The following is a 23,682-nucleotide window of genomic DNA, read 5'->3' on the forward strand; positions in this document are numbered from 1 at the left end:
TTGGACTTTACTCACTGGAGTTCCAAGGTCCAATGGTATAATGAATCGGTTCTCCTCTGAAGAGCAGCATGCTCTTCAATGTAACACCTCCTACTGAAAGGCGAGCTAGGGGGTGGGAGGGCGAGGGATGATTGGTTGGTGGGTGGGGCTGTTGTACAGAAAGCTTTACTGGAAGCAACGTAAGGAATCTTGTGACCTAGATTTTGGGTAGTGGTAGAATAAACACAATTGAGTCTTGGTTTAGGCAATGACTGGGAGAACAGGTTTATAAAAAGGAACACTGGTAAGCCCTACTAAGAGACAATACAGCTCCAATAACTTTCATTTATATAGCACACTTAACACAGGGTGCTTCATTTGAGTGCTATCAGGCCAAACTTGTCACCAAGCCACACGCAGTTATTGGAAGAGGCGACCAATGGTTTGGTCAAAGAGGTGGGTTTTATCTCTTGCATAAGTACCACTAAAAAGTGCACCACATTGTGAAGTTGGCAATGATGCCACTCCTAGATTAACACCTTATTCTGTGACTGTTGCAGAATGGGAAAGGCACACCCCAGGGATCTCAGAAGACCACCTCGGCACATGCTGAGAAACAGAGTGAGGCTGTCCTGTATATCTTTCAGGATCAGAGGTGCCTAGCTCTAGAGTAGTCTAGCTTTCCTGACAACCTCTTAAAGTTAGAGTTATGTCATTCAGGAGTGATATCAGGAAGCACTATCTCATGTAAAGGATAGTGAAAACCTGGAGCATTCATCCCCCCCTCCCCCCACCACCAAAAAGCAAAGCTGTGGGTGCTGGGCTCATAGAAAATTTCAAGACAGAGGTTTAGATTTTTGTTAGGAAATGGCGTCAAGGAGTATGGAGTTAAGATCAGCCATGATATAACTGAATGGTGCAGTAATCATTGAAGAATCGTACTTAGGACACCATGAAGTAGGCTTCTTAGTCTTGAGTATATTAACAGCAAGTCTTTATTAGCAACTACTAACTATATACTGTAGAGGGTACAGGATGGAGCTGCCTCCATCTAGATCTTTACACATCTCCGTCCATCTTAGACTGAGCCTGACTCTGGGTCATGTGCCACCTTACATCACAATGTGGGCGGTGCTGTATTCAGTCCCACATTAACCCTGTATGTACCAGACCCTACTGCCATAGGCATGAGGGGGTTGAGCAGTTACTACGCTCCTTCCTAGTTCATCTGAATGACCTTCAGTTATAATCCATGCCACATTCCTGTTTCAGATTCTCTAACATCCCTGCTCTTCTTGAAAGGTTGGGTTAACAACAGGGAAGGAAACAAAATGTTTTTCACATAGGCATAGGAGCTGTTGCTGTACTGTGGCATTTGAAGATGTATGTCTGGTCTCGTAACCACCCATCTCCAGTCAATCAAGGTGACACGCTTGACATTCAGCCAATTGAACAAACTGCCAGCAGCACATGTTGGGAAGTGCTTCAAGTGTGATGGACACTAGTGCAATTAAAAGATGTAAACATTGCAGGTCGGCAACCAGAGGACACAGCTTTAAGATAATTAGCAAAAGAGCCAAGAAGGTGATGAGGCTTTTTTTTTTCATGTTGCGATTCCTACTCCATGTGCTACAAGTTTGGCTTTATTGGCAATCTCATAAATAGGTCCCAAGCCATCTGCTCATTGTGCAAGCTTAATGGAGCAACATGGTTGGTATCTTTCACTAACAGGAAGCTGCCGTCAAGCCAGAAAGACATTCTGCCTACCACACAAATGAATTTCGGTGTCGGTGCGGTGTCAGATGCGTAGACTGTCCCTTCGGCTGTGCACGGTACTGACAGCGCTCAACCAGTTTCTGCTTGCAAAGCTCAGAATACAGGGGGGATTTCCTGCCCCCACCCACCTCTGCGATTTTCCGGTCCTGCCGCAAGTCAATGGACTTCTCACTGGGGCACTGCCTCTGGTCCTGGAAAATCCCAGCCAAAATGTCTAACATTAGATGTGATTTCACGATTGGACAACACTTGCTGATCAACCCTGAGTGTGCTAAGAATTACACTAACAACCATTTTAAGATTATTAGTTGGGCCTGCAATATGACTCTCATATGCTTGTTAGGGGCCTCCCTTCTGCAGGCAAAAGGAACACGTCCAGGCATTGTGCCTTTTTTTGAATTAGCGCATTCTCCATGGCAATGCCTTAACCAATCAGAATCCACTTGCCAACCAATCAGCACCCTTTTCTCATGCAGTGTAAATTGTTGCTCCCTTTGAAATTTGGCATTCTTGTCATTCTGTCCTGGTGAGCGCTAGGTAAAAAGCTTGGACAGCATGTCTCTAAGAGCTCTTTTACTCAGGAAGTTGTTATGAACGGGATTGCGTTGCCTGAAGAGTCGGTGGAAGTTGATGTTACAACTGCTTTCAACAGGGAATTGGATTCATAATGGAGAAAGAGATAAATTTAATAAAGGGCGATAAGGGGAAAAAGGAAGGGGAGTTTGCCGGCTCTCAGATTGGATAGCTTTTTCACATAACTGATCCTATGTGCTGAATGGCCTCCTGTGCTACTTGATTCTATGTTTTGAAGTATTAGTACAGCCTATGGACCTGGAGATCATCACAGTGTATTCTAGCCTCACTGAATTCCAGCTCAACCCAATGATCCTGAACCCACAGCAATGAAAGTTAAAACTACAATTTATAAGTGTAGATAATAAAAAACATGTGAGGAAGGAAGTGGATGTTCACAGCGGGTTAGATATTAACCTTTCACCCCGGCTCAATTCCAAACTAGACTGATGGGATGGAATTTGTTGGTTCGAATGGTGTCCACTGGGTTTGGTCAAGCTCGGCCTGGTCAACTGATTGTGACCCAATAGTACAAGAAGTGACCTTTTATTCTTCACCAGTTGGCAATCTCCTTGAGAGGGGTCACAGGACAGTGGGGGTAGGTCATGGAAAAAGTGTCAAACTGGTGCATCATGAGATGATTTTTTTGCGTTTGAGGCTGATGCACGTCGTTGTGGCAGGGTAGAGGAGACTTTACTCGACATCTAACTTAGCCCTGACCCAAAGCTGATGATACTCGATGCTGACACAGGCTGTCTGAAATGGAAAGAGTTTCTCAACAACATTATTACTTGCCATGGGTGGGTATAATATTTTTACTTATTGTCAAAAATGATCTATGATCTGTTTGTCAAAACAGGGTGCCAATTAATTTTTGGCAACGGTCAACTTTGTAGGTAAGCTTGCATCCTGTTTCGCCCCAGTGACTGGCAATGGTTCATTCTGGGAAACTCATTCAACAGCTGCAGTGTTTTATTTTTTGTAGAGATTTGCAGGTCTTCAATCTTTTGGGATGCGGAGTGATGGTGCCAAACTTGCAGATTGCCAGCTTGCCTCTTGCAGGTCCAAGGCGAGTGGGAGACTGCAGCCTAGCAGCCAAGACCCTGGTGTTGGGCGAGCTTCAAATGTGGGGGCCAGAGGGGAGAGACTCTCAGCGCAAGGAGACAGTCTATTACAAACTGTGATTGTGCGCAATGAAGGGCAACTGAACAAAAATGCTGCCAGTAAGGCAGGCACCTGAATTTTGCCCACCAAGTCACTTGGTCATGCCAGTGAGATCTTCAAGGAGTCAGAAGAGAAGAAACAGCCAAAGAAGTCCTACTCGAGGGACAGGCACACCATCTTTGTCAATGCAGTACTGAGGTGGTGCTGCACTGTTGGAAGTCCTAACAGGATCCAAGCTGGCTGGTGAAGCCGAAACCAAGACACAGAGCATTTCTTTATTGAGAGAGTTTATTGACTTTTCAGTCTCACGGCTCCCCTCCCGCACAACCCAGTGTTCCAGGTGTCCCCTATTTGTATGTGCCCAAGGTCAATTAATGCCCAAGACCTGTTTTCCTTGCCCTTAACAATATAATTGACATTAACAAATCTTAACAAAGTAATTGATAATACATTAACAGGAAGTGCTGTCAATTTAATGAGGTGTCAAACTGAGGCTCTATCTGCCCTCTCTGGTGGATGTAAAAGATCCCATGGCCACTATTTCAAAGAGAAGGGGAGCCCACCCTTATGCCCTGTCCAAATATTTTCCCTCAACCGACACCTAAAAGAGATCCCCTGATTGTTATCAATGGCTGTATATTGGATCTTGCTGTGCACAAATTGGCTGTCACGTTTCCTACTTCACAACAGTGACCACATTTCAAAAGCACTTCATTGGCTGTAAAGTGCTTTGGGAATCCTGGGGTCGTGAAAAAGCGCTACACAAATGCAAGGCTTTCCTTGTATGCACAAATCTCTCTGCCACGTATGTTCTGTTCAAAGATCTTTACTTGAAAAGCCTGTACAGTGTTTTGGCAGTGAACGAGTTAACAGGAAATAGATGGGCGATGAGGAAGCAAGAGATCAGGATCTCAAACAGGACGCAGGGTTGTCATTAGGACTTTTTTGTTTGCTAGATGGAACACTGTGAACTATAAACTTTTAAAATTTGAAACAGGAAATGTTGGAAATGTACAGCAGGTCAGTTAACAACTGTAAAGAGAATCTTACAGCACCACTGAATGGAACAAATTTGAAAGATTAATCTGCTGTTTTCCCTCTTTGGAGACTGACCTGTTCTATATTTTCAGTGTTACCTGTTCTGATTTGAGATTTCCAGCATTTGCACTTTAATTTGTGTGTGTGTGTGTGTGTGTGTGTGTGTGTGTGTGTGTGTGTGTGTGTGTGTCTGTGTGTGTGTGTGTGTGTGTGTGTGTGTATGTGTGTCTGTGTGTGTGTGTGTGTGTGTGTGTGTCTGTGTGTGTGTGTGTGTGTGTGTGTGTGTGTGTGTGTGGTTTTGTCTTTCCGGTGGAACCAACAGAGTGGACCTAAAAGGACCCTTGGCACTATTCTGAAGAAGAGCACATGTGTTAACTCAAATGTCCTGGCCAATATTTATTTCTCGATCAACATCACTAAAACAGATAATCTGGTTATTACCGTATTGTGGGGTGGGGTTTTATGGCACACAAATTGCCTGCAGTGTTTCCTACGTACAACAGTGATTACATTTCAGAAGCACTTCATTGGCTGTCAAGTTCTTTGGGACACCCTGAAGTCATGAAAGGTGCTATATAAATTACTTGCAAAGCTTTGTGTACCATTCAAGATTCCATGGTAGTCTGGTAACACGCTGTCCCATGTGAATTTCTCATGCCTCATTTACTGGGTTAATTTAGCAGATCAGGACCTCTCCCTGTGGGTTATGGAAATGATTTGCGATATGATTTACTATCTTTACAAGAGGCAAGAATGGAATGCTGGTCTGAGTAACAGAGGTGAAAAGCTCAGCTCATTTGAGAAACTTGGATGCTACGAGTGACTGAGCTAAAATAGGTTGGATGTCCTTCCTTAAGCACTTCACAATCTTGGTAACTTATAAATACGGCGTGAGAGATTATCTTCCCATGGATCAGTAAATTTCATTGTTGAACATAACAGTGTATGACACAGGAATGTTGGCTCTCACCGCAATTAACTTTCCAAGTATAAAGATAGACAATGCTGGAAAAGTTCAGCAGGTCTGGCAGTATCTGTGGAGAGAGAAACTGAGTTAACATTTCAAGTCCGTATGACTCTGCTCCAGAGCTCAAAACGTTAGCTCTGTTTCTCTCTCCACAGATGCTGTCAGGCCTGCTGAGTTTTTCCAGCATTTTCTGTTTTTACTTCCGATTTCCGGCAACCGCAGTATTTTGCTTTTGTTTAACGTTCCCAGTAGGTTGACGGCCATTTTGTTTCTGCTTCCTGGCCCAGTTGCATCATGGGCACGTTTTGATCTGCCTGTTTGGTCAGGTTTGAGGAGTGGCCTGACCAAGGTGCTTAAAATGCTGAAAGGCTTCAAAATGATAGAGGCAGAGAAGCCATTTTGTCTGGTGGGGAACCCCAGCTCAAGGGGCTATAATCTAGAGCCAAGACAGTCAGAGTGAAGTCAGGGGGCACGTTCCAAAATGGAGCTAAGATAGAAATCACCCATGATCTGATTAAATCTCACAATGGGCTGAAGGGGTTAAAACGCCCTTCCCCCGTTCTGAAGAAATAGTGACACCGTAATGGGGGTAGGATTGGCTTGTTCCCGTAAGAAACACCTTCGTCTCATCCCTTCCCTGCGCCGATATTGGGGCTTGGCTTCCTTCCCAGGTCAATAACCACTTGCTGCTTTCCTTTGCTCAGGTCTGTACGAGCTGTGAGGACAACGCTGAGGCCAGTGGCTTCTGTGTCGAGTGTCTCGAGTGGCTCTGTAAAACCTGCATCGAGGCCCATCAAAGAGTCAAGTTTACAAAAGATCACACTGTAAGACAGAAGAAGGATGTGTCACCAGGTAAATATAAAACAATTCACCAGCAACCACCCCCCCTGCCCCCCAAACTTACGTATAGACCCTCTGCAGCACTGGTTCTTAACTGAGTCTCACCAGGAGAAAGGGAGGGTGAATTTGGGGGTGGGGGGGCAGGTACTAGTTTTGCAGCTTTGTTTTTTTATTGGTTAGGCACACGATGATGCCATTCCAACAAACGAAAATTGATCCTAGCGTTAGCACCCAGGTACCGCAGGATGCCGGGGGTGGGGGGTGGGGTACCTGCCCATCGCTTGTCAGCAGTGAACCCAGGAGAGGATTTAAATTTGAACTGGCTGGCTTCCAAAAGTGACCACTGTTAAATGTTTCAGCAGGCTCAGTGGTCACCTTGTGTGGCAACCGGATGTCACGGTGAGGCCTGAACTAAAACCTGGACACTCGGGGCTGGATTACAGAGAGAGAGAGAGACGCCCTGTTGTAAATTGGAATATGCAGATCGCCAGGGCATAAAACTAAAAAGGCTACGAGACGTGAGAGAAAGGATGTTTTGTAAGGGGTTGCGAATCCAGCAAGTACGAGGGGTAAACTTAAAAAGTAGCAAATGCTAGGGAAAAGACAGCTGGAAGAGGAAAAGCTTGCCTGACGCTTGGGGTTTGTCACATTAGAGTCCCGTTAAAATGAGGGTGGCTTTGCGGCTAAATATGTGAAATGCTCATTGTGGGCGATGAGGATTACAAATAGGCTCAACCAAAAGGCTGAAAAGGTGAACTAAACCCTTCCCCCTCAAACCCCACCCCCACCTCAGCAATCTGGGATCCATGCTGTTAAATGTTAATGGCAGCGAGTTATCAGCGGTTTAATTTGAGCGCGGCTGGCATTCCAGAAGGGTCAGACAGGATCGGCAGTGGAAAATGTTAACCTGGACCTTGTTGCACCCTTTTCTGTGTTTCCTCAGAGGCGGTCAGTGTGTCCAACCAGCGAATGCTCTTCTGCCCCATCCACAGGCAGGAGCAGCTCAAGCTTTTCTGTGAGACCTGTGACCGGTTAACGTGTCGAGACTGCCAGTTGCTGGAACACAAGGAGCACAGGTAACTAGACAGGGCAGACACAGCCATGGCTGCCTGCTCACAACACAGGCATGCGTCTGTCACTGCAAAACACTGGGGTACAAGGCCTGTCACTGTATCACACTGGGGTACAGGCATGTCACTGTATCACACTGGGGTACAGGCATGTCACTGTATAACACTGGGGTACAGGCATGTCACTGTATCACACTGGGGTACAGGCCTGTCACTGTATCACACTGGGGTACAAGGCCGGTCACTATATCACACTGGGGTACAGGTCTGTCACTGTATAACACTGGGGTACAGCCATGTCACTGTATAACACTGGGGTACAGGCATGTCACTGTATCACACTGGGGTACAGCCATGTCATTGTATAACACTGGGGTACAAGGCCTGTCACTGTATCACACCGGGGTACAGACATGTCACTGTATCACACTGGGGTACAGCCATGTCATTGTATAACACTGGGGTGCAGGCCTGTCACTGTATCACACTGGGGTACAAGGCCTGTCACTGTATCACACTGGGGTACAGTACTGGTGGGGATGTGTCTGTCACTGCATAACACTGGGATACAGTACTGCTGGGGACGGGTCTGTCACTGTTAACACTGGGGTACAGTACTGGTGGGGAAAGGTCTGTTACTGTATAACACTGGGATACAGTACTGGTGGGGACAGGTCTGTCACTGTATAACACTGGGGTACAGTACTGGTGGGTACAGGTCTGTCACTGCATAACACTGGGGTACAGTACTGGTGGGTACAGGTCTGTCACTGTTAACACTGGGATACAGTACTGGTGGGGACAGGTCTGTCACTGTATAACACTGGGATACAGTACTGGTGGGTACAGGTCTGTCACTGCATAACACTGGGGTACAGTACTGGTGGGTACAGGTCTGTCACTGTTAACACTGGGATACAGTACTGGTGGGGACAGGTCTGTCACTGTATAACACTGGGGTACAGTACTGGTGGGTACAGGTCTGTCACTGTTAACACTGGGATACAGTACTGGTGGGGACAGGTCTGTCACTGTATAACACTGGGGTACAGTACTGGTGGGGACAGGTCTGTCACTGTATAACACTGGGATACAGTACTGGTGGGGACAGGTCTGTCACTGTATAACACTGGGATACAGTACTGGTGGGGACAGGTCTGTCACTGTATAACACTGGGATACAGTACTGGTGGGGACAGGTCTGTTGTTGTTTAACACTGGGGTACAGTACTGGTGGGGACGGGTCTGTTACTGTATAACACTGGGCTACAGTACTGGTGGGGACGGGTCTGTCACTGTATAACACTGGGATACAGTACTGGTGGGGACAGGTCTGTCACTGTATAACACTGGGATACAGAACTGGTGGGGACTGGTCTGTCACTGTATAACACTGGGATACAGAACTGGTGGGGACTGGTCGGTTACTGTATAACACTGGGGTACAGTACTGGCGAGGACAGGTCTGTCACTGTATAACACTGGGATACAGTAATTGTGGGGGCAGGTCTGTCACTGTAAAACACTGGGGTACAGGCCTGTCACTGCATAACACTGGGCTACAGGCCTGTCACTGTTAACACTGGGGTACAGTACTGCTGGGGACGGGTCTGTCACTGTATAACACTGGAGTACAGTACTGGTGGGTACAGGTCTGTCACTGCATAACACTGGGGTACAGTACTGGTGGGTACAGGTCTGTCACTGTTAACACTGGGATACAGTACTGGTGGGGACAGGTCTGTCACTGTATAACACTGGGGTACAGTACTGGTGGGTACAGGTCTGTCACTGTTAACACTGGGATACAGTACTGGTGGGGACAGGTCTGTCACTGTATAACACTGGGATACAGTACTGGTGGGGACAGGACTGTCACTGTATAACACTGAGGTACAGTACTGGTGGGGACAGGTCTGTTGTTGTTTAACACTGGGATACAGTACTGGTGGGGACGGGTCTGTTACTGTATAACACTGGGCTACAGTACTGGTGGGGACGGGTCTGTCACTGTATAACACTGGGATACAGTACTGGTGGGGACAGGTCTGTCACTGTATAACACTGGGATACAGAACTGGTGGGGACTGGTCTGTCACTGTATAACACTGGGATACAGAACTGGTGGGGACTGGTCTGTCACTGTATAACACTGGGGTACAGTACTGGCGAGGACAGGTCTGTCACTGTATAACACTGGGATACAGTAATTGTGGGGGCAGGTCTGTCACTGTAAAACACTGGGGTACAGGCCTGTCACTGTAAAACACTGGGGTACAGGCCTGACACTGTAAAACACTGGGGTGCAGGCCTGTCACTGTAAAACACTGGGGTACAAGGCCTGTCACTGTATCACACTGGGGTACAGACATGTCACTGTAAAACACTGGGGTACAGGTCTGTCAATGTATTACACTGGGGTACAGGTATGTCACTGTAAAACACTGGGGTACAGGCCTGACACTGTAAAACACTGGGGTACAGGCCTGACACTGTAAAACACTGGGGTACAGGTATGTCACTGTATAACACTGGGGTACAGGCCTGACACTGTAAAACACTGGGGTACAGGCCTGACACTGTAAAACACTGGGGTAAGGCCTGACTTTGTAAAACACTGGGGTACAGGCCTGACACTGTAAAACACTGGGGTACAGGTCTGTCACTGTAAAACACTGGGGTACTGGTCTGTTACTGTAAAACACTGGGGTACAGGCCTGTCACTGTATCACACTGGGGTACAAGGCATGTCACTGTATCACACTGGGGTACAGCCATGTCACTGTAAAATACTGGGGTACAGGTCTGTCAATGTATTACACTGGGGTACAGGCATGTCACTGCATATCACTGGGGTACAGGTCTGTCACTGTATAACACTGGGGTACAGGTATGTCACTGTAAAACACTGGGGTACAGGTCTGGCACTGTATAACACTGGGGTACAGGCCTGTCACTGTATAACACTGGGGTACAGGCCTCTCACTGTAAAACACTGCGGTACGCCTGTCACTGTCAAACACTGGGGTACAGGCCTCTCACTGTAAAACTGGGGTACACGCCTGTCACTGTATAACACTGGGGTACAGGCCTGACACTGTAAAACACTGGGGTACAGGCCTGTCACTGTATAACACTGGGGTACAGGCCTCTCACTGTAAAACTGGGGTACACGCCTGTCACTGTATAACACTGGGGTACAGGCCTGACACTGTAAAACAGTGGGGTACAGGCCTGACACTGTATAACACTGGGATACAGGCCTGACACTGTATAACACTGGGATACAGGCCTGACACTGTATAACACTGGGGTATAGTACTGGTGGGGACAGGTCTGTCACTGTAAAATACTGGGGTACAGGCCTGACACTGTAAGACACTGGGATACAGGCCTGACACTGTAAAACACTGGGGTACAGGCCTGACACTGTAAAACACTGGGGTACAGGCCTGACACTGTAAAACACTGGGGCACAGGCATGACACTGTAAAACACTGGGGTACAGGCCTGACACTGTAAAACACTGGGGTACAGGCCTGACACTGTAAAACACTGGGGTACAAGTCTGTCACTGTATAACACTGGGGTACAGGCCTGTCACTGTAAAACACTGGGGTACAAGTCTGTCACTGTAAAACACTGGGGTACAAGTCTGTCACTGTATAACACTGGGGTACAAGTCTGTCACTGTTTAACACTGGGGTACAAGTCTGTCACTGTAAAACACTGGGGTACAAGTCTGTCACTGTAAAACACTGGGGTACAAGTCTGTCACTGTATAACACTGGGGTACAGGCCTGTCACTGTATAACACTGGGGTACAAGTCTGTCACTGTATAACACTGGGGTACAGGCCTGTCACTGTATAACACTGGGGTACAAGTCTGTCACTGTATAACACTGGGGTACAGGCCTGTCTCTGTAAAACACTGGGGTACAAGTCTGTCACTGTATAACACTGGGGTACAGTACTGGTGGGGAAAGGTCTGTTACTGTATAACACTGGGATACAGTACTGGTGGGGACAGGTCTGTCACTGTATAACACTGGGGTACAGTACTGGTGGGTACAGGTCTGTCACTGCATAACACTGGGGTACAGTACTGGTGGGTACAGGTCTGTCACTGTTAACACTGGGATACGGTACTGGTGGGGACAGGTCTGTCACTGAAGAACACTGGGGTACAGTACTGGTGGGGACAGGTCTGTCACTGTATAACACTGGGATACAGTACTGGTGGGGACAGGTCTGTCACTGTATAACACTGGGATACAGTACTGGTGGGGACAGGTCTGTCACTGTATAACACTGAGGTACAGTACTGGTGGGGACGGGTCTGTCACTGTATAACACTGGGATACAGTACTGGTGGGGACAGGTCTGTCACTGTATAACACTGGGATACAGAACTGGTGGGGACTGGTCTGTCACTGTATAACACTGGGATACAGAACTGGTGGGGACAGGTCTGTCACTGTATAACACTGGGATACAGAACTGGTGGGGACTGGTCTGTCACTGTATAACACTGGGATACAGAACTGGTGGGGACTGGTCGGTTACTGTATAACACTGGGGTACAGTACTGGCGAGGACACGTCTGTCACTGTATAACACTGGGATACAGTAATTGTGGGGGCAGGTCTGTCACTGTAAAACACTGGGGTACAGGCCTGTCACTGTAAAACACTGGGGTACAGGCCTGTCACTGTAAAACACTGGGGTACAGGCCTGACACTGTAAAACACTGGGGTACAGGCCTGACACTGTAAAACACTGGGGTACAGGCCTGTCAATGTAAAACACTGGGGTACAAGGCCTGTCACTGTATCACACTGGGGTACAGACATGTCACTGTAAAACACTGGGGTACAGGTCTGTCAATGTATTACACTGGGGTACAAGTCTGTCACTGTAAAACACTGGGGTACAGGCCTGACACTGTAAAACACTGGGGTACAGGCCTGACACTGTATAACACTGGGATACAGGCCTGACACTGTATAACACTGGGGTATAGTACTGGCGAGGATAGGTCTGTCACTGTATAACACTGGGGTACAGTACTGGCGAGGATAGGTCTGTCACTGTATAACACTGGGGTACAGTACTGGCGAGGATAGGTCTGTCACTGTATAACACTGGGATACAGTACTTGTGCGTCAGGTCTGTCACTGTATAACACTGGGGTACAGTACTGGTGGGGACAGGTCTGTCACTGTATAACACTGGGATACAGTACTGGTGGGGATAGGTCTGTCACTGTATAACACTAGGGTACAGTACGGGTGGGGACAGGTCTGTCACTGTATAACACTGGGATACAGTACTGGTGGGGACAGGTCTGTCACTGTATAGTACTGGGATACAGTACTGGTGGGGACAGGTCTGTTACTGTATAACACTAGGGTACAGTACGGGTGGGGACAGGTCTGTCACTGTATAACACTAGGGTACAGTACTGGTGGGGACAGGTCTGTCACTGTATAACACTGGGAGACAGTACTGGTGGGGATAGGTCTGTCACTGTATAACACTGGGATACAGTACTGGTGGGGATAGGTCTGTCACTGTATAACACTGGGATACAGTACTGGTGGGGACAGGACTGTCACTGTATAACACTGGGGTACAATACTGGTGGGGATAGGTCTGTCACTGTATAACACTGGGATACAGTACTGGTGGGGACAGGTCTGTCACTGTATAACACTGGGATACAGTACTGGTGGGGACAGGTCTGTCACTGTATAACACTGGGGACAGTACTGGTGAGGACAGGTCTGTCACTGTATAACACTGGGGCACAGTACTGGTGGGGACAGGTCTGTCACTGTATAACACTGGGGCACAGTACTGGTGGGGACAGGTCTGTCACTGTATAACACTGGGGACAGTACTGGTGGGGACAGGTCTGTCACTGTATAACACTGGGGCACAGTACTGGTGGGGACAGGTCTGTCACTGTATAACACTGGGGCACAGTACTGGTGGGGACAGGTCTGTCACTGTATAACACTGGGGTACAGTACTGGCGGGGACAGGTCTGTCACTGTATAACGCTTGGGTACAGTACTGGTGGAGACGGGTCTGTCACTGTATAACACTGGGGTACAGTACTGGTGGGGACAGGTCTGTTACTGTATAACACTAGGGCACAGTACTGGTGGGGACAGGTCTGTTACTGTATAACACTGGGGTACGGTACTGGTGGGGACAGGTCTGTCACTGTATAACACTGGGGTACAGTACTGGTGGGGACAGGTCTGGAGGATAAAAATTGAGGTGAGTCGTTAAAAGTACTGTGCAAAAAAAATATTGAATGTAAATTTTCCCTGAAGTTAGGTGTACTAATACACTTGGTGGGCAGGTTACAATATGAATCTGAGAGCATGGAATCAATGCTTGTGTTGTTCGTAAAGGGGCTTCTGACTCAGAAAGTAGATCATTGTGTTACGCTCCTCCCTTTTGTGCTGGATCTTTAATTTTTTAACCTGTTTATGGACTGAACCTTTTTACAGCCCGGCCTCTGACAGAGTGAATCCCTTCCTGCCTCTTTATCCTGTAATCTCTGCCCACATATCTGCCCCTATGAGCTTCCTTTTCCTGTAGTTAGCTGAGTCCTTAGCGCTGGTCCAATTCTCGAGAGATAATCAGCCTCCATTGTGAGCCCTTTGCAAAGAAGGAAATAGCACACTGCCCCCAACATCGGAAACACTTCCCCTCCCCCCCCTCCACCCAACCCATTCTGACAGAGAGGTAAGTTGCTGTTCCTGAGCCTGTTTTGCAGCTGTACAAAGGAGGCCCTTTCAATAGCTTTTTCATTCTCCCTCTTTTCATCCCTACACAGTTTCTGTGTTTTCCCCATCTCTCCACCACACACACACACACACACACACACACACACACACACACACACACACACACACACACACACACACACACACACACACACACAGACACACACACACACTGCACTGAAGCAACCTGAGTGATGGTTTACACTGCGGAAGCCTCACCCAATAATCCGAACCCGAGGGTTTGGATAACTAAATCCAGGTGTGTTGCTCAGGAATCTCCAGCAGCAGCAGCTGGTAAAGGGCTGCCGCCTGTCTTCCTGGTGTTGAGGGCTGGGATGGGGAGGGGCTGGTGGTTTGCAGCTGGGGAAGGTAGGGCAGCAGGTCTCCGGGATACAAGTTTAGGTACCAGTTTTCTCAACAACAAAAAATCCGAGCCTCTGTCCTGCACCTGTTTTGACTCCAACGCTGTTCAGTTGTCCCAATTTTAATATTAATTGGGGTGGATTCCAATTAGCCTCAGTTACAGCTTCCCAACAGCCTTCATGCTGCGGAGCCACGTTGGACCACATTAGGCTCTGTGTCCGCTCTCTTGGGCTGAGTAAGCCTCTTGCTGCAGTGCAGTGCATCAACTGTAGTCACTTACACTGGAAGGAATGCTCCAGTGCTGCTTCTGACCTTCCCAGTGTGTTGCCCAATACTATGACACCAATGCATTGAGAATCAACACTCTCCAGCTCCGTTTTGACCTCATTTGTAACTCCCACGACTCACCATCTTCTGTCTGCAACCCGACAATGCTAGTGGCTGATTGAATTACTGCTGATCGACCTTGATGCAGTAATGTGGGAGGAGGCTGGTGTGGAGCTCAAACCCTGGCAGGGGAGCTGCTGGGCCTCATGGCCTGCAATGTTGACAGAATCACAGAGATGTTACAATATGGAAGGAGGCCATTCAGCCCATCATGTCTGCACTGGCTCTCCGAATGAACAAATCACCTCGTGCCACTCCACCTCCCTCCAACCCCCAAATTTCTCCCTGTAACTCGTGTTATGAGAACTATACTTCCCTATTGAGAGTGGAAGTCAGGAATTTCAACTCCCGACAAGGCTCAGACCTTTCGCACATGCACAGACTAGGAGTGGGCTGCACACGCGCAGTTCGGCATTGTAAGCTCTTTCGGCCGAAGACGGGTCCAGTGCGCCAGCATAGAGAAGATAAATGGCACATTGACTGGGAGCGGAGTGCCATGGAGGAGTAGAGTCCCAGATAGGGGACAGGGAGAGGTCCCAAAAGGGAAAGAGACAGGGACAGGAACAGGTATCAAAAGAAGAGTCCCAGAGAGGAGGCAGGGATAGGAAAAGGTTCCAGTTCAGTTAAAGTAGAGAGGAGCAGAGAAACGGGTTCTAAACAGAATGGGGAACATACTTTAAGTGAAGAAGGTTGGTGACTCCATGCTGCGGGCCTTTGGAGCTGTAGTGTTCTGCTCGGCATGGCCAAAGAGCTGAAGTTGTGCCTGTGAGTTGGTGCTTGGTGGCAGACTTGGGATTCCAGAGGAACGGAATTTCGGGAGACAAGATTGAAACCCTGGGGGCCGTTGTGGATGCCACCTGAGTTGGAGCAACCTTTGGAGAGAATTCCGGGTTAGACCTTCAAAGGTCCCTCGTGAGAGGGACAGAATTTCAGTGAGACTAGTTGACAGTGTTACTGATGTTTGGGTGGGCGGTTGAGAAATCCGTGGACTCTATCTTGGTTGCATCTGCCATTTATTGTGCATTGTGGTGTGTTTGACCACAGTCCGCCTGTTAATTCACACGTACCTCCTATTTATCCTGAATGTTAGAATGTGAGATAGATATCGTAACTTGTTTTATCTTTCTGACGCTGTATAGTAAAGTTTATTTTTATTTGTTCAAGACCTGTGGAATCCTGTGGCTTTATTCACTGAGAAAGTGTCTTAAATCTCAAACTTTTGCCTCCTTTGAACAAACATTATTGGTCCCTAACCGGATCTTAACAAAAACTTGCAGGTCTGGCTAAGGATCATAACCCCTGCACATTCTTCCTTTTCAGATAATAATCCAGCTCCCTTTTGAACAGCTCCATGTTCTGTGTGATGCAGCTCAGTGATTTCTGTGCAAACCACCAAGGGTTCTCGGTGTTATTTGGGATGTCCAGTATAACTGCTAGCTAAGTTTTGAATGCCTGTTTTTGTTTGCAGATACCAGTTTTTGGAAGAGGCCTTTAAGAACCAGAAAGTTATCATCGACACACTGACTGCCAAACTTCAGGAGAAGAGAAACTACATCCAGTATGCAGCCACGCAGATCCAGAACAGGTACCCCTCACTCCCTGAGGCTTTCTGTCCCCCACCTCCTCCCCCCTCACTCCTTGAGGCTTTCTGTCCCCCACCTCCCCCCCCCTCACTCCCTGAGGCTTTCTGTCCCTCACCTACCCCCCCTCACTCCCTAAGGCTTTCTGTCCCCCATCTCCCCCCACCTCACTCCCTGAGACTCTCTGCTCCCTCATAGACGTTTACACCTCAGAAGGAGGCCATTCGGCCCATCGTGTCCATGCCGGTCAGCAAAGATCTGACTACACTAATCCCATTTTCCAGCTCTTGGTCCATAGCTCTGGTGGCTATGGCAACAGGCTATCCCATCTGCCTGCACCCTCATTGAGGCATTGAGTGGGACAGCAGGGTGATGGGGCGCATCGGAACAGAGCAGAAAGGGGAAATGGTGGCAGAGTGGCAATATCACTGGACTGGCTAATGCTCAGGGGACATGGGTTCAAATCCCACCAGGGTAGCTGGTGGAATTTAAGTTCAATTAATTAAAAACAACTGGAATATAAAGCTAGTCTCAGTAATGGTGACTATGACAACCATAGGTAATTGTTGTAAAAACCCAGTTGGTTCAGTGATGTCCACTAAAAACTGCTGTCCCTATATCACTCCAGACTCTGAACTGCCCTCTGAAATGGCCTAGCAAGCCACTCAGCTCAAGGGCAGTTAGGGATGGGCAACAAACGCTGGCCTTGCTAGTGAAGCCCACATCCCATCAAAAAAAATAAAGAAAAAAACCGAATAATATATTTAACTACTGTGCACTTCTTGCAACCATCAGTAGATGGCAATTGGAAACAGGAAACATAGCCAATTTTAAGCCACGGCGTTACTTTTTGTCTTGTTAATACTCCTGTGAAATGTCTTGTGATGTGTTACTGTGTTTAAGGAGCCAAATAAAGGCAAATTGTTGTTTTATAGAGTGAACCTCTCACAATATAGTCATGAATATAAGGGTGGTTACACCTCCTAATATTTTTTTGATTGGCCCATCCTAAGAGTGACAGTTGCTAATAAATTTGCAGCATTTTTTGTGACTATAAGCTTGTGTTGCAGGATTAACGAAGTAAATGAAAACTGTAAGAAGGTCGAGCAGGACATTAAAGTGGCCGTCTTCACACTAATGATCGAGATTAACAAGAAAGGGAAAGCCTTATTGCAGCAGTTGGAGGTGAAGTATCCTGACTGTATTTCCTTTGAGACCTCTGCGCTCCTTCAATTCTGGCCTCTTGTGCATCCCCCTACTCGCGTTCACCCCACCGCTGGCAGCCATTACTCCAGCTGCCTCGTCCTTGAACTCTGGAATTCCATTCTTAAACCCCTCCACCTCATAGGTTCAAGGCCCACTCCAGAGACTTGAAAATGTAATTTAGTCTGATACTCTAATGCAGTACTGAGGGAGTGCTGCATTGTTGGAGGTGCCAGCCTTTAACAGAAGTTATGCTGAGCCCCCAAGGTCCTCTCAAAAAGGGCAGGGGAGTTCAGTCTGATGTCCTGGTCAATACTTATCTCTCAGCTAACATCTAAAACAAAGCTCCTGGTCATTATTTCATTGCTGTTTGCTCTGCGCAAATTGGCTTTTCCTTACATCACAAGAGTTAAAAATTACTTCATCGGTTATAAAGCGCTTTGGCATGCTCAGAGGTTATGAAAGATACTGTATAAATGCAAATCTTTCTCAATATAAATATTCTGATTTCACCACAAAGTGGACCGATCACATTGTCTCCAATGGTAACATTAAGGCCTCTGGTCATGCTGGGGTGATTTATGATGTGTTCTGGTTAACAGGATGATTTTTCCCTTGGATTTTTCCCATAGAGTGTAACCAAAGACCGTCAAGCAAAACTCCTCCAGCAACAGCTCGAGATCTCTGGGGTGTCGAAACAAGTGGAGCATGTCATGAACTTTGCCAAGTGGGCTATCTCCAACAGAAGCAGCATCGCACTGCTGTACAGTAAGCGCCTGGTAAGATAATCCAAGTGTCCAGGACCAGAGGCATCAGCCCGTGCACCGCTCCCAGCAGAGGTCTCTGCCTAACCATCGGGAACAGGAACCCTGTGTGGATTTCTTCTCCCTACTCCACAGGCGCTGACGTCACTTTAATGCAGCTTCCTTTTTAGATCCTCCAGCAGAGATGTGAATTGTGTGGGGGAGGTGGGTAGGGTAGGGTGGGAGAGGTTTCGACTCTGGGCCCATACTCACTTCCGACCTAGACTCCTGGTGTGATCATGCCTTCAGTCTGCTGGCTCTGAGTTTAGCTAGTCTCATCTTTTTAATATTTGTCCTTTGGGTGTGGGCAATGCTGGCAAGGCTGCATTTATTGTCTGTCCATCATTGCCCTTGAGAAGGTGGTGAGCCACTTTAATTCACTGGAAAGTTTGATCCAGCTTGCTCAGCCACTTGGCAGGATAGTCAACCATGTTGTTCTAGGACTAGAGTGACTTATAGGCAGATGGGTAAGATCTGCAGATTCCCCTTTCCTAAAGGACATTAGTGAACTTATTGGGTGTTTAATGACAATCTCACAGCTTCTTTGCTGCTCTTGGTGAAACCAGCTGTTCATTTCCAAGTTTTAGAACTTAAATTGGAATTCTCAAACTGCACTGCGTCACTTGAACTTGCATCCTCTGGATCATTGACCCAACCCTCTGGATTACCATCCAGAAACATAACCGCTACAGCACTGCACCCCAGGGTGCATATTGGAAATCCTGTCTTGTACCCATCACCCAATCTCACTGGATGAGGTCATGGGGTGGCTGGAGTGGATAATGGCAAAATAGTCAGGCAGTAGGAGGCGCTATTCCATTATTGGGCTGGGTCATATTGCTGGGGTAGAGTAGAGGGAGCTTTGCCTCTGCCTATGGCTTAGATAAAACCAGAAAGTGCTGGAAAAGCTCAGCAGGTCTGGCAGCATCTGTGGAGAGAGAAACAGAGCTAATGTTTCGAGTCCAGTATGACTTTCTGGAATGACCTGCCTTGCCTGACTCAGGAGGACCTGATGCTTGTACAGGGGGAGTGTGAAGTGGGAACAATTCCACTCCCCAGTGCTGGAGTCCTTCACTTTAGGCGCAAAAAGGGAAGGGAAAACCAGCTGAGGTAGCAAAGGGAGCCTCGTATACTCTAGATTACACAACTGTCGATGACTGACCGTGAACAAATATTTGGTTTCCAGCTCTGGACTAACCCTTCTGCTTACTCCCTGTTTCATGCGCAAAATGGCGACGGTGCAGTTTGGGATTGTGCGTGCGCGTGTTCCGCAATGAGTTCTGTAAAAGTGTTGACACTCTCTTCCCCCCCCCCACCCCCTACCCCACAACCCACCCCATTCCCCCCCAACCCCCCACTCCCCGGCCTGTCAATGCTCAACCTCGCCTCCTCCAATTGCAGATCACCTTTCAGCTGAGGTACATTCTCCGAGCCCGATGTGATGCATCCCCAGTTGCCACCAGCTCTGTTCGATTTCACTGCGACCCCACCTTCTGGGCCAAGAACGTCCTCAACCTGGGTAAGTTGGAACAAACCAAATGGAAGTTGCAAGGAAGGGTGGAGGAGGAGGTGGGTTTTAGTGTTTCTGAGTAAACGTCACCGGCACTGAAGCTGCTTGATGCCACTTGATGCTGACAGAATGGTTTGTGAATCCCGGGCTTTTGCAATGCTACGCAAGCTCTCTTAACATCTGACAATAAAAAAAAAACCAATAACTTTGCCGTGGCCAATGGTTAAGCTCGCAACGATAACACTTCAGCCGCACAATGTTTAATCATCCTTTGCAGTGAAATAAGTCAGTCACCGCCACCCCACTGGATCAGTTGAGTCTACTTCTGCCAGTAGCTTCTGCTGCCTCCCCCCATCTTCTCATGCTCTACATTTGAGCTTAGCCAGTTCCACCACCAACTAGGGTAAATCAGTCCACTGGAGATGTAAACTAGGCAATCATTCTGTTCCGCTGAACCCCCCCCCCCCCCCCCCCCCCCCCCCCCAACTCCATTTTGCAGTGATTGTATTTTTTAGCATGGGATATAAACTTAAATACTCATTTTGGTTGGGGATGGTGGGAGTAGAGGGGGTGTGTTCACCTTACACTTTCTGTAGTTTGGGGGTACAAGGCACCGTTTCTATAGGATATCAAAGTGAAATAGGCTCCCAAGTGTTGTTAGGGAATGATCGGAGATGGTAGCTGAGTCCAGGGGATAGGCAGGCGACAACGCTACATGAAACAGGTTCTTCTCTCACCCAAAAACTGACAGAAATACAGAACTGTTACAGCATGGAAGGAGGCCATTCAGCCCATCATGTCTGCACCAGCTCTCCGAAAAAGCAATTCACTTAGTGCCAGTCTCCTGCATTCTTCCCGTAACATTCTTCCTTCCAAATAACAGTCAAATTCCCTTTTGAAAGCCTCAGTTGACCCTGCTTCCACTGCACTCAGGCACTGCATTCCACTCACGCTGTAAAAAAAAAAGCTTTTACTCGTATTGCTTTTGCATCTTTTGCCAATTACTTTAAACCTGTGCCCTCTCGTTCTCAATCCTTTCATGAGTTTCTCTCTATCTACCTTGTCCAGACCCCTCCTGATTTTGAGGATCTCTATTAAATCTCCTCTTGTCCTTCTCCGAGGGAAACAACCCCAACTTCCCCAGCCCATCTTTATCACTGAAGTATATACTGACATCTGCAGCCAGTGTTTGACAGACAATGTGGTGCTGCTTTCTCCCAAAGAAGCAGACATTTTGTGCTTTGTGCTGAGCCAGAGTGTGGATAAGGTGAGGGGCTAAGCTGGGCACATACTCGTATTCTGAGCAGTAAAGGAGCTGTAGGTCAGATCACCACTTCTCGCTCGAGAGGACAAAGGAGCCCAATGCTCTAACCTACCATAGGTTCAAGCTCCACTTCAAGACGGGAGCGTATAGTTTGGTACTGAGGAAGTGCTGCACTGTCAGAGATGCTGTCTTTCAGGTGAGATTTTAAAGAGAGAGCCCATCTGCCCTCTTGGATGGATGTAAAAGATCCCATGGCACTGTACAAAGAAGAGCAGGGGAGTTCTCCCCGGTGTTGAGGCTAATGTTTTAAATCAGTTTGCTAGGACAGTTAGAATGAGAGATATTCTTGCTGAGTAAGGGTATCATGGAGCAAGGGTTGGGTGAGTGGAGTTAAGGTGTAGAATGACCATGAATGGTGGAACAGGTTGAAGGGCTGAATGGCCTACTCTTGTTCCTAATGTCCCTATGTAACGTCAGCAAAAGCTGGGTACTGGTCATTCATCTCAATGGCTATCTGTTGGAGCTTGCTTTTCACAAAATGTTTGCATTTGCTTTCAGATGCTACGCTGCCAAAATAGTTCCTGGCTTCAGGATATTCTGATGTGAAAGGAGTTAGGATAATACATGCATTTTTTTTTGACTGGTTTTACTTTCCTCCTTGTTTGAGGCCTTAAAATGGGGATCAGAAAGTTAGTCTGGCAGCATCTGTGGAAGGGAGCACAGTTAACGTTTCGAGTCCGCATGACTCTTCAACAGAACTGATTCTGTTGAGGAGTCATGCTGCTTTTGAGAGTAACTCCAGCCTCTCTCATCTCTGATCATTTAGCAATTGGTAACTGATTTATTCTGTACGTTCCTTCAGTCTCCTCCTCAAACAACAGACAGCTTTGTGTGAATGGAATTTCTCTGCTGCGTGCAATGGACGGTATAAAATGGCTGTGTTAACAAAAATTAAAACTGAACCAGTTATGTTAAAGAGCCATTCGGACTCGAAAGGTTAGCTGTGCTCCCTTCCACAGATGCTGCCAGACCTGCTGAGTTTTTCCAGGTGTTTTTGTTTTTGTTTTCGATTTCCAGCATCTGCAGTTTTTTGCTTTTATCACAAAATTAGTAGCTGGTGCCTCTTGGTGTCTTTTCATTCCACACTAGGAAGCAGAAAGGTAGATGATGGAAGCTGTTGCCCATATTTCAATCTAAGCTTAAAAAAAAAAATCTGTTACCTTTTTTCCCACCTCCCGTCCCAACAGGTTCCCTTGTTTTGGACAAGAATCCACCTGTGACGGGCAGCAGCCCCAACATGGCTACAGGGCCAAGCATGCAGCCCCAGGACAGTAACACGGCTAAGGTCCATGGACAGATTAACCTGGCCCAGCTCCGCCTCCAGCATATGCAGCAGCAAGTCATGGCTCAGAGAATTCAGCAGCGCATGCACCAGATGAGACCCATCCTGCCAGTAGCCCAGCAGCCCAGGCCCCCAGGCCCACACATGGGCCAGCAACAACCACCACTATCTCCCAACAACCAGGTGAGCTGTTTATTCAGAGTAACAGTGGATCTCAACTGGTCACATCGCTTCACCTCAGAGTTGGGTTCTGAGGCAGCCTACGGCTATTCAAGAATTAATTCAGTTTTAAAAATCTGTAAATGAAAAGTTGACACCTCAGAATGTAACACTGCACTGGTTCACTCATGTCCCCTTACTTTTTTGCTGCTTTTGAGAGTAACCCCAGCCTCTGTCATCTCTGATCATTTAGCATTTGGGAACTGATTTATTCTGTACATTCCTTCAGTCTCCTCCTCATACAACAGACAGCTTAGTGTGAATGGAATTTCTGTGCTACGTGCAATGGATGGTATAAAACGGCTGTATTAACAAAATTAAAAATGACAGAGTTACACGGACTGCCAGAAAGAGAACAGTTAAAATTCACACTGCACCAAAATTATTTCTATTCTAATCTGGCCTATTTATTGTCTATTGGGTGGATATCCATTTACCGAATCGGGCAGCAGAAGACGTTCTGTGAATCTCAACTGTTTTATTGTTAAAGTATAGTTCACTACAAATACCAGTTTCCACTCTTGTCTTCTGGATCCTCTCCCTGTCTGGAAGCAATCCCACCTACTGGGGGGAAAACCCAGCTCTTATGTACAGGCTTCAATGAGCATAATTATTATGACGCAGCTGATGGTAAATGTTGAGCTGTTCAAATCCCGGGGGGACATTTGAAACAACTGTCATAACCAATTTTTGCAGTTTGTATGTTTCGAGATGCAGGCTTTGAATTCAGTTATAATAAGACCACCGAGTCTCAAGAGGTTTTAAATAAAACTAAATTAAACATTTATTAATCAAAAGAT

The 23,682-nt window shown here is 47.3% G+C and overlaps 1 protein-coding gene across 2 annotated transcripts in view; it reads left to right on the forward strand.

The window, feature by feature from the left end:
• The window catches only part of LOC121293133 (E3 ubiquitin-protein ligase TRIM33-like), a 127,539-nt gene that overhangs the window by 66,959 nt on the left and 36,898 nt on the right, over positions 1–23,682 (forward strand). For both annotated transcript variants that reach the window (XM_041215858.1, XM_041215857.1), the window contains exons 3-9: positions 6,202–6,349; positions 7,281–7,413; positions 16,430–16,546; positions 17,612–17,726; positions 18,377–18,523; positions 19,949–20,066; positions 22,569–22,846. In XM_041215858.1, the coding sequence (XP_041071792.1) occupies positions 6,202–6,349; positions 7,281–7,413; positions 16,430–16,546; positions 17,612–17,726; positions 18,377–18,523; positions 19,949–20,066; positions 22,569–22,846 (1,056 nt within the window). The remainder of the gene's footprint in view (positions 1–6,201; positions 6,350–7,280; positions 7,414–16,429; positions 16,547–17,611; positions 17,727–18,376; positions 18,524–19,948; positions 20,067–22,568; positions 22,847–23,682) is intronic.

Source organism: Carcharodon carcharias, chromosome 21 (genome assembly GCF_017639515.1).
Source record: "Carcharodon carcharias isolate sCarCar2 chromosome 21, sCarCar2.pri, whole genome shotgun sequence".
In the NCBI taxonomy this organism is placed as follows: domain Eukaryota; kingdom Metazoa; phylum Chordata; class Chondrichthyes; order Lamniformes; family Lamnidae; genus Carcharodon; species Carcharodon carcharias.